At 48.1% G+C, this 11,587-nt stretch overlaps 1 protein-coding gene and 1 pseudogene across 1 annotated transcript; both read left to right on the top strand.

Moving 5' to 3' along the window:
- The first annotated feature begins 2,916 nt into the window (after positions 1–2,916).
- LOC123068443 (LEAF RUST 10 DISEASE-RESISTANCE LOCUS RECEPTOR-LIKE PROTEIN KINASE-like 2.1) lies at positions 2,917–6,063 on the top strand. The gene is made up of 3 exons (XM_044491027.1): positions 2,917–3,745; positions 4,532–4,564; positions 4,807–6,063. Exons 1-3 carry the CDS (start codon positions 3,058–3,060, stop codon positions 5,943–5,945), a joined length of 1,860 nt encoding a protein of 619 aa, XP_044346962.1. The 5' UTR covers positions 2,917–3,057; the 3' UTR covers positions 5,946–6,063.
- A 2,906-nt stretch (positions 6,064–8,969) lies between these two features.
- Positions 8,970–9,447, top strand: LOC123067239 (uncharacterized; annotated as a pseudogene).
- The last annotated feature ends 2,140 nt before the right edge of the window (positions 9,448–11,587 follow it).

The following is an 11,587-nucleotide window of genomic DNA, read 5'->3' as shown; positions in this document are numbered from 1 at the left end:
ATCTTCATCCGAGGTCATATGCAACATCTACAGCCAAAACCATGCAATTTAGTGAAGACCCCCTTTTCCCGAGTGGGACACTCGGTAAACACCCCCTTTTGCCGAGTGTAGCACTCGGCAAAGTCCTATTTGCCGAGTTTTGTTACTTTACCGAGCGTTTTGTCCACGATACTTGGCAAAGTGCTTGTTTGCCGAGTTTCACATTTTTGTCGAGTTAAGTACTTGGCAGAGATATTATTGCCGAGTGTCCGATATAATGCACTCGGCAAAGAGCCTAACACTCGGCAAAGAGGAAAATTCCAGTAGTTAATGGTATAATAGCACTGTTAAGGACCTGTTGTATGCAGGTGTAATATATTAAAAAAGAGGGCATCTAAGTGCATGTAGCTCCCGCTTGCGCAGGGTGCGGGGAAGGGTCCTGGGCTGATTATTGGCATGCAGGTGTAATATATTGCTTAGATTAATTAGCTGGCGGTGTGATCTCGGTCCGGCCACCTCAATATTCCATAAGAACATGTGAAACTTGGTGTTATGCTTACCTTGGACTGCGTAAATAGATGAAATTTAAATAAGCTCATTAGGGCAACAAGCGACCTAACTCCCGGTTTTGCTTGTTAAGCAAATGTTTGTAATTGGTTTTGTTAAGATGATTTGGTTGCATGTATATACTCAAATATAAGACTGAGAAATATGGTTCTCAAAATAATGAAAATGATAACTCCGGGGGAAACCCTTGCTCCAGTTCTTGGAGCGGATGTTGGCAGCGCTCCGGTGTCGCGGTCCTTCTTGGAGGTATCGTCGTGGAGTGGCCTTGGCCTGGGAGAGTCATTGGCTTGGGTGGTGCGCTGCCTCGGGGCCGGCGTGGAAGTCGGAGCGGCGGCTTCGGATCTAGTCGTCATGGAGGGGTGCCGTCATTGGTCGCGTGGGTGGCAGTGTCGTTGGCCAGCCTGGTGCGCGGCCTCAGGGTCGGCGTGGATGTCGGAGCGGCGGCTCCGGATACGGTGGTTGGGTGTCGGCTCCGGTTTGCTTGGGTGACGAAGCTGACGGCTCGCCTGGTGCGCGGCCTCGGGGTCGGCGTGTGGGGTTTCTGTCTGTACGTCGGAGCGGCGGCTCCGGATATGGTTGTAGAGTGTCGGCTCTGGTTGCTCGGACAGCAGAGCAGGCGGCTCGCCTGGTGCGCGGCCTCGGGGTCGGCGTGGATGTTCCGCTTCGGTCTTGGTTGTAGGGTGCCGGCTATGGGTTGCTTGGGTGATGGAGCCGGCGGCTCGACTCACTAGTAGAAAACAGGGCTTTGGTCCGGGGCAATATTCACATTAGTCCCGGTTCAGTCATGAACCGGGACTAATGTGAGCATTGGTCCCGGTTCATGCGGCTAAGGCATTAGTCCCGGTTCACCTGAGCCCTTTACTCCCGGTTTAAGACACGAACCGAGACTAAAGGGTGCGATGCCCGTTGAGACCTTTAGTCCCGGTTCGTGCGACGAACCGGTACTAAAGGTCCCATTTTCAAACTCTACCCCCCCCCCCCCCCGACGGGATCGCCTTTTCAGTTTTTTAAAAAAATAAAAGAAAATGATGGAAATGTCAAAAAAATAAAAGAAAATAAGTTTCCCATGTGATATGTGCTCTAGTTGTTGGGAAAATTTGCAAATGTGAATTTCGACTTTATTTGCAAAATATCTCTGGAATTTGTAAAAATGGGCATAACTTTTGCATACTAACTCAGATGAAATAGTTTTTTATATGAAAAATCATCTACATCCGAATTTAACAGGGGAACCCCGTTAAACATTTTCAAAATCCTCAAAAACCTAACAGAAAAAAAAGTTACGGGGCTTTTAAGATCTGGAGGCAAAAAAATCAAAAAAAATCAGTTCTTTTTGAATTTTTGTTAAATCTGGTCAAACTATTATTCAAGAAGTATTAGTGTTACTAAATAATTATTTCAGTTCTTTTGAATTTTTGTCAAATCTCGTCAAACTATGGTCAAACAATGGTCAAACTAATTATTCAAGAAATATTACTGTTACTAAATATTAGTGTTATTTTTTAGAACAATAGTTTCAAACTCAAACAGTGAAATGTGTGACTTCATGCTCAAGCTAAATTCCTGAGGTTAATAGGATTGACATCTTACTATTGTTAGGAAAACAACAAGTGCGGACTTGGAAACGAGGTAGAATAGAACCCGAAAGTTAAGCGTGCTCAGGCTGGAGTAGTGAGAGGATGGATGACTGTCCGGGAAGTTAGATGATGAGGGCTGATTAGAGGTTAAATTGAGCAGTGATGAGGGGTGATTAGAGATGAGATGTTAAAATAATTCAAAATTTTGAAAATAATAAAAAAATTAATTTTTTTTTGGAAAAAATCATAAAATTTCCTTTAGTACCGGTTGGTGTTAACAACCGGGACTAAAGGTGGACCTCCAAGCAGCGGCCACGTGGAGAGCCTTTAGTCCCGGTTCGTGTAAGAACCGGGAGTAAAGGGGGAGGCTTTAGTACCGACCCTTTAGTCCCGGTTCCAGAACCGGGACTAAAGGCCCTTATGAACCGGGACAATAGGCCCTTTTTCTACTAGTGACTGGAGCGCGGCCCTGCGGTCGGCGTGTGTTGATGGTGCGCTGTTGAGGGCATGTGTTGTAACGGTTTTCGCCCGGATTTTCGTTAATTAACTGGGCAACTCTTTTATGCTTAATAATTATTTCAGTTGTTTAACCTTTTCAAGTGGAAATAGTGTGTTGTTCAATCGGCATCACCTCTCATCTAGTATCTTCTTGCTTTGGCACATGAAAGCGCTAGGACAACAACCGCGATATCATCAAGTCTGAAAAGTCCTGCACCCACTTGATGTGCAGCCACTCATATTTGCGTCCCAGGTCTTCCCTTTGCTCCGTCAATTAAGATACAGAGTTCCCATGTTAAACGTTCGACAAGTATGAGATGGTTCCATTCCCAACCATATAGCATCCGTTCTTTGCCACACAGCACATGCATGATCACCAATTTTGTTTGCCCCCCTTCTGTGTCTTGTTGACACAAATTACAAGTCTTGTATTTCGATGGCTCCTTTCTACTGGTTCTTAGTCTTCATCGGGGTTTGGTGGCTGCGCCCGATGCTCGTCGGGGCTGACGAGCAGCAAGGCGAAGGCTGCTCGCGCTCGGCCAGCAGGTGTGGCAACCTCACCATCTCTGATCCGTTCTGGTTGGCTGACACAGAGGCGGGAAGATCATGTGGTATCCTGGACTTCAAGGTCACTTGCTATAATAACAGCAGTGCATCCCTACGGAGCTCCGTGCCCCTCATCCCCGGCTTTGCAATCAACAGTATCTCTTACGAGGAACGCAGCTTGCGAGTAGTTGATGAAGCCTCCGGCGGTTGCGGCATAAAGATTGGGAACACCTCCGCCAAACTAGACACCCAGTTCAAGATCGACGTCGGCAACCTGAATCTCATCTTGTACAATTGCATCGAGGAAAGCGCGGTGGCTGCTGCACGCCGGGATAGAGGCCTGGTGCAGACAAGAGTGAGGTGCGGGAACGAGTGGGAGGTGTTTGTTCGCGCGGGAGTGCATCACGACCGGATTGGGAACTATGCCAGCTACGCCATGGAGGGCTGCGATGCAACCGTTGTGCCGGTACTGGGCTCGTCGTCAGGCAAGACGAACGCAAGCGATTACGAGCAGCTCATCAACGATGGCTTCCTCTTGACATGGGAGGACCCCCCTCCCCCTCTGCCTGCAGCAGCATGTAAGTTCAACCACCAAATTATTTTTTAAATCAAGTTCGTAGCTACAATAGGACAAGCAGTGACTAATTTGTTTGCACTTCGCTAATTGAACCAAGAAAATTAGTCATGTCAGTGACTTATCCTTTGATTCACTAAACTCTCTAGGCGTGAAAGCTCTGTCAATCAATTGAGATCCCCAATTTGAGATTAGTACATGATTTTGACTTGCTCAATGCGTTGTGCTTTGTGAAATGATATGATGACGGATCCCCAATTTGAGATTAGTACATGATTTTGACTTGCTCAATGCGTTGTGCTTTGTGGCACTGAACGCTCTAGAGCGGCGCTGACCACTTTAGGCGGGAAAGGGCGCGGGATGTCAGACACTTGTGCGCCTCCCCCCCCCCCCCCCCCCCCCCCCGACCGCCGAGTGGACGAATACAGGACCGTGTTGGATAGCAAAACACGTCCGGACCATGCAGTCCGGACAGTCCGGACGGCTACGGGCGGTTTGAGGGTCCGCGTTGGAGATGCCCTTATCCCCTTTATTTTGTTTGTTTGTTGAGCTGAGCTGGCATGTTGAGAGATGCTGCTATTTTGACCTATATGACATCTTTGAAACTACTAGTTTTGATGTGATGTCGGTCTAGTGATCTTTCCCATTCGAGTTAAAATATTTGATCTGGTTATGTCCATTTCTAATAGCTAGTTGCGCTTGGATGTCAAATTGCCATGGTTCTTTTTCATGTTTTTATTTATTTTGTGATTGATACTTACATTGACTAACCATAATAATTTCACTGCAGATGGTAGGCACAACAAGAAGTTAATTTTGATAGGTATGTCTATCATGGCTTCTGCTCAGAAAATACATGATACTTTGTCACAAACTTTGAAGCTATCTAAAGGCAAACTGCCAAGTCTAAAATTAAACAAATTATGGAGATTTGTAATTTAATGACGTGAAATTGGAAGATTCCGAAATGGCTATATTAGAAAAGGGATAGTTTACATAGTCTCATACATATACTGATATAGTATCAACTTTACTAAATGATGTTCACTTTTTGTTTTTTTACAGTTTCTCTGTCTGCTGCAATCAGCTTGCTAACATGTCTAGTTTGGGGGGTGCACCGACATAAGCAAAAGATTAGTCTTTTCATCCTCCCAAAGCAGACTGGTAGTAAATCAAGCATGGAAGAAATGCTGAGGATGTATGGATCTTTGGCTCCGAAAAGGTACAAGTACTCAGAGCTGAAACAAATAACTAGCTCTTTCAAGGATAAACTTGGAGAAGGTGGATATGGCACGGTATTTAGGGGTAGCCTACAAGATGGCTGTGCAGTTGCTGTGAAGCTCCTAAAAGTTTCCAAAGGCAATGGAGAGGAGTTCCTAAATGAGGCAATTAGCATTTGTAGGACATCACATATTAACATTGTCGGTCTGCTCGGTTTTTGCTTAGAAGGAGCTAAACGAGCCCTTGTATATGAGTATATGGCTAATGGTTCACTGGAGAAGTATATTTACACTGAGAATTCAAATCTAGTTATTGGATGGGACAAGTTACAGCAAATAGCACTTGGCATCGCACGAGGATTGGAATATTTGCATCAAGGATGTAGTACTCGCACCATCCATTTTGACATCAAGCCTCAGAATATACTTCTAGATCATGATTTTTGTCCCAAAATTGCAGATTTCGGTTTAGCGAAACTGTGTCACCTCAAGGCCGATAGCATCCTCTCTGTCGCTGAAGCAAGAGGTACCATTGGATTCATTGCTCCAGAAGTATTCTGTAGAGGTTTTGGAGTTGTTTCTACAAAGTCAGATGTCTATAGCTATGGAATGATGCTCCTGGAAATGGTAGGAGGAAGGATAAATAAAGAAAAAGGGAATACAGAGAGCTCAAGTGATGTGTATTTTCCAAACAGGATTTATGACAGTATAGCAGAAGAGGTACAAACTTGTGAAGTCATTTACGACCTTGAAGAGGCCATGAGAAAGATGGCCTTAGTGGGCCTATGGTGCATACAAACTAACCCCGAAAACCGTCCTTCGATGAGCAAGGTGATTGATATGTTGGACAAGAGCATCAACGAATTGGAGATGCCACCGAAGCCGTTCCTTTCATGTCCCTCAATCCCGTCATATTTGTCGTCGCATACAAGTTATGGTTACATATCATCGTATTGCTCCGCATCCCCTACTCCGTTACCATAGCCAAAAGGAAGATTAATTGGGCAAATGTAAATTCGAATTGCCACTACATTACCATTATGATATTACTGTGTACCAGTAATATTTATTTTTCAGACGTTGCATCGTGTCTCTCATAATGGCCGGGCTGTTTGAGATTATTGTATTTAATACGATATATGAGTTAAAACATGGATAACCAAATAAAAGCTGGTTGGGTGATTCATGTGTTTGGTATTCCAACTTCCAACAATGGTACCTAACTCATAGTATAAGTATAAACGTTGTAGTACCTAAGTCATAGACAAGTAGTTAGGGGCCTCGGAAACCCAGTAAGCGTCGTAGAGCATCTATTCTAACCACGACCTGACGACCCTACAAAATTAAGAAACCTGAATGCTTCGTTGTGAAGCTGAATATTGCAGCAATACATGTCCAGATTGAAGTATCTTATCCACGAACCAAACATATAAAATAAGCGGATCATATTGCTCTGTTGAAGTAACAACTACCAAAAATTGGAAAAAATAGTGGCCAAATCAACCATAGAAGCAGAAGCGAGCGCACTGAATTTTTACCTTGCTCCTCTTGCAGACCACTCAATCGAATAGCACCACCATTTTCCCTCACGGGCGCACAGCTGTGCCAGCAATCAGAGCCCTACTCCTGGCGCGGCGCACATCACCATACCGCGCCGTTACTCTCCCTCAACGCCACCTCCAGGGCCCAGCATTTTCCTGCCCTGACCACCGGTGCCATGGCCGTGGCAGGCCATGCGATCACGCGGCGGGAGAGCTGAGAGGCTCTTCGCCATGCGGGTCAGGGTGGTAGCTCCAGAATGCAGCGGCGCTGGCGCGGGAGGGAGGTAGCACGGCGAGATGGCGTGGGAAATCGAGGGATGGCAGATTTGTTTCGAGCAACACAAGGCATGGCAGATCAGGCAGCGGCGGCGGCCTAACACTTGCAGATTTGTGCTCTCGGCCTTTTTCCCGTTCACTGCCAACCAAACAAAAATACTACTACCAGAAAAGGCTTTTGCCTCGCTTTATATATAAAGCAATACCACCTAGCCGATACAAAGTGGTGAGAGAACCATTTAACAAAGCAGATCAAAGATAAACATGAAAACAGAAGTAGCAACACCCTAACAAGAAGCACCCAAGACTACTGGCTAGAGGAGGAAACCACGCCTCCAAAAGAAACCACCGGATATCGCTGCAACGTACACACCAAGCTACCGCTGGAGAGGGGCTCCTACCCTCTCGCTCTGGGCCATGGAGCGCCAATCCTGCCAGCAGATACCAAGGACCCAGGACAATGCCAACGAAGTCGCGTTTAAAAGATAGGAAGCAACCGAGACCACTTCACACCAGAGCCGAAGGGACTTCGAGCCAAGATCTGAGCTTGCCCACAGATGACGATGTGCCATGACCGAAGGGAACCTGAACTCCATTGTGAAGCCCCCAGGACGGTGACGACACAATGCGCCGCCGCCGCCGAGACCGAAGGAACGATCAAGGATTTTCATCCGGAGCCTTGATGCGGGAAGAGGGATCTCCACGACGCCCTCGGGAAGGAGACGATGCCCACAGGCATCGACACATACTGGCACCGAAGCACTGAGCTTTTGTTCAGAGCATCACCCATGCCACACCGAGGTATCCTAATCATCAAGCCCATCATCACGAAATCAAGCCTCTACATCATGATAAAGAAGATGCCACTGACAAATCACCGACATCACCAGGATCCCCCGCCTCCCGGCTCCACGCCATCGACACGACCATGGAGAGAAGCCATCACCACCGCAACGCCGCCTGCCGCAGAGCCGAACATGCAGTCCACCTTCCAGGGCAGCCGCCCCGGCATCCATGGGCTTGCATCCCCGCACCACCACTCGCAGCCGCCGGTAAGGGAACCAACCATCTGGGATATGGAAAGGACACCTTCTTTCACCTCCAGAGGAACCCTGGCCACCCCACAGTCCCAGACCAAGTTCCAAATTGAACCTGCCCAAGCGGACGGCCAGCAACCCAATACTTTGTCTAGCGCGGACTTTGCGTCCGGCGAGGTGTGAGAATGGGGTCGGGAAACCGGGACACAAGCCACTAGAGCTTCCTAGCGTTGGGGTGTGGTTAGAGCCCCAGGGCTCGTCTAGTCACGTCCATGCTTAGGCATCAGGCCGCTGACCGCGTCGTGTGTAAGTGAGGTTGTGAGCAGCCAGAGCAGTGTAGCCTCCCTGTCCCCAGTGGAAATTTAATCATGCTATACTTTAGTCCAACTCTTTCGGTTACGCCTTTTTCGTGTAGATTCTTTCATGTTGTTAGAGATTAATCCAAATTACGTATTAGAGTTGGAGACGTGGCTTGCATGTCAACGTGAGCATCAAGTACTAGAAGTCCTAGTTTGAATCAGTTTTGGATTGTTAGGTTAGCTAGCTTCAGGTCGGTTTGGTCCATACATATATGCGGTCATATCTTATCTTACCTACTAATAAACCAGCTAGGGCTTCTTACGTCGTCGGCGTTTTTGCAAAAAAGCCCCTAGCTTTTTCTAAAATCAACCCGCAATCCTATTGTTCAAGTTAACCCGAACCGGTACGGGCAAAACAGAAAAAAAAGAACAACTGAACGACCCACGACCTTGCCTCCCATCCATCCGCAGCGCGCCACCACCGCCGGGCCCCGTCCATCTGCTGCCCCGCCCTTCCGCGGCGCGCCGCCCCCACCGGCCCCCGCCGCCGCGCCCAAATTCCCTCCAGAGGAGAAGGGAAAGGAACGAATTTCTTCCGAAGAGAAGGGAAAGGAACGAATTTCCTCCGTAATGAAGACGGAGCAAAGGAAAGGAAAACGGAATGAGAAGAAATCCAAGTGGGAAAGGAGCGAAGAAAATGGAACGGAACGAACCCAACCCATTGATTTCCCTAAGATAGAGCGGTCGTGGTCGCCGTGGCGCTCGCGAGATAGTAATTTCGCAGCAGAGGAAGAGAGGGGGCATCGGCCAGGCGTTGCGGTCGGGGACGAGGACGAGTCCAGCAGCTACAAGGAGATGATCATGTCGCTCCTGGCCAGCACGGGGCTATTCAACATCAGCGACTTCGTGCTGACGCGGTCGTGGCTGGGCCAAGATGCGCCAGGTGCACCGCCAATTCGACGGGCTCATGACGAAGCTGCTGGCGGAGCACGCGGCAACGGCCGAGGAGCGCGCCCGGGAGGAGGGCCGGCTGGACTTCGTGGACAGGCTCCGATTGGTGGCCAGGAGCAGGCCGCGGCGAGGCGGTCAACGCGAGCCGCGAGCAGAGGATGAAGGCAGGATGAGCGGCGCGGGATCAGCAGAACCTCTGGGGGCATGCCGTAGCCCGTAGGTGGCGGAGGCTGTGCGTGGGGCCGTCCGAATCGGATCGGAGCCGGGGCTGCTGGCCGGATACAGAGCGGGCCGATGACTGGGGCGTGACGGCCAGATCAGACCGACAGCAGAGGAGCTTCCATGGCGCCATCCATGGCGTCTCTGGGTTCCTCGCCAATAAGGGGTGCTGCCCTGCCTCTGGCCAGCCACCACGGCCACGCGCACTCCAGGAGAGTGGAGTGCATCGACGGCGCAACATGTGTAGAAGAGGAGTAGCAGCAGCATTGGGTGATAGTGTGGCTCAAGAAGAGGAGGACCAGCGTTGGGTGAGAAAGAGGAGTGGCGATGTGGAATTGTGGATAAGAGAGACATGCGGATGGATGAGAAGGAAGAGTGGCGCTGGGCGGTCGGTGCATTTCTTTAATGAAATGAAAGGAAATTGGTTTTGTACCGGCTAGAAGCTACTGGATGCATGCGTGCTAGCATCAATTACAAAATTTTTATTTTCCAAAAGAGCACCGATTATTACTCACTTTTGTTGTTTGTTGTTACATTATATATACGCCCTTCTTTTAAAATAATTGTCCTAATTTTAATACAACTTTGTACTACAAAGTTAAGACACTTATTTAGGGCAGAGAGTATAATAATTAAAAGTGAGTGAAATATTAGAAAGAAATATTTTTTAATGGACAAGATATTTGAAGCTCACCCGTGCTTGCTGTCCATGAAGATGTTCCTCAAATCTGGATGTCATGGGTGAGATAGGGAGGAGAGACGGAGAGATGACCAATAGAGAGAGTGTGGCAGCGGTGCATCTTGCTCGCATCCTTTTTCGTCCAGCATCGCAATTGGGAGGGCCGGGCCGGGTTTCAGGCCGGTCCTGCCAAAGTCCGAGCCCAGCCCGGCCCGGCCGTCGGGCCTAAAAATCGGGCCCGAGCCCAGCCCATCTCACTAAAAGCCCGTCGGGCCTCGGGCCGCGGGCCGGGCTTCTTCCTTAAATGGCAATTTTGATGGGCCCGGACCCGGCCCGGCCTGGCTGTCGGGCTCAAAATCTAGGCCCGAGCCCGGCCCGTGGTCAAGGTCGGGTCGGGCCGGGCTGCCCATGGCCAGGGCTAGGGATGAGCACTACCCTCAGTTGTACCATCTATCTCGCGGTTACCCTAATCCCGATACCCATCGAGGCCCGATGATAATGTCCAGGGAAGTGCTCATGTTGGCGTTGAGGATGTGCTCCTACTGCTAGCGGCAACGTGTCAACAAAGAGCAGCAAGCATTGTAAATACTTTACTTTCAGCCATCACTTTTTTGAAGTGGGAAAGCATAAATATGAATTAATGTTAATAGGGATTGTGAGGTATAGGAATTAATTTATGATCTATTTGACAGTGTTACAAGTATACGAATGATGCACAATTACTTTCGCATTGAAGGGGTAGCCGATGATCTACCGAATAACGTTTAGATTTTTGCAATTATTTTTACACAGGGTTGTTAAATAACAACTTATTACACATAATTCAACTTCTTTATAGAGAGTTGAAGAAGTAGGTTTTATTTGTAGACAAAAAGATCACAAGCTTTTGGACTACAATAAGATCTTCATAAAGTGGATCCTTATGACTCTTACAACCAATTTAACTGGAAAATCTCATTATTCAATCGTGACAGGTAAACTCTCGAATACCACATGGACACTTAGATTTATTTTATACACGTTGCAACGCACGGGCATTTTTGCTAGTACGTTGTAAAGAGCATCAGAAAAAGAGAAATAAAAGTCAGGAGCAACACGCCCCTGTTGCTATAATCGAGTCTGGTGCCTTGTGTTCTCCCGTGAGTTTCTAGCCGGCCACTTCGTACGATCCAGCGGCCTGGTATAGCTTCGTATGTGTGGTGATCGGAAAGTACTCGTAGGCTGGTGGCGTCTAAGGGCGAGGCTACGCCAACACATGTTTCATCTTAACTTGTTGGAGTACTAAATAAAAATTGCTAGAGAAAGATTATCGATTTTACATTTTCTATGACAAAAACTTGTCATAGAAAATGTTAAACCAATGATCTTTCTCCAAATTGTGGGAGCTCCTTTTATCGTTAACCGCAGCATTTTGCCGCTAATAAAAGTATGAATTGAACCAAGTACTGGGCGTCGACTAGTTGTTGGCTCGCAGTCAAGTGGGCCAAAATGCTTGCAGCCAGCCGAGGCTGACGCAGCGATGCTACAGCTACGGGCAGTTTTTCACGGATTCAAGCCTACGGACGGGATTGATGTCATCTGGTTGGGTGGAGACTGGAGAAGGACCCCACCCATGGATTTCAAG

Source organism: Triticum aestivum, chromosome 3B (assembly GCF_018294505.1).
Source record: "Triticum aestivum cultivar Chinese Spring chromosome 3B, IWGSC CS RefSeq v2.1, whole genome shotgun sequence".
Taxonomy (NCBI): Eukaryota; Viridiplantae; Streptophyta; class Magnoliopsida; order Poales; family Poaceae; genus Triticum; species Triticum aestivum.
The sequence above is the reverse complement of the archived record's forward strand: the minus strand, read 5'-3'. Positions and strand labels throughout refer to the sequence as shown.

Excerpts from the sequence above, each read along its gene's own strand:
- LOC123068443 (XM_044491027.1), top strand. The coding sequence starts at position 3,058 with ATGGCTCCTTTCTACTGGTTCTTAGTCTTCATCGGGGTTTGGTGGCTG. Across the intron at positions 3,746-4,531 it reads CCCTCTGCCTGCAGCAGCAT|ATGGTAGGCACAACAAGAAG; the intron begins GTAAGTTCAACC and ends ATTTCACTGCAG. Across the intron at positions 4,565-4,806 it reads CAAGAAGTTAATTTTGATAG|TTTCTCTGTCTGCTGCAATC; the intron begins GTATGTCTATCA and ends GTTTTTTTACAG.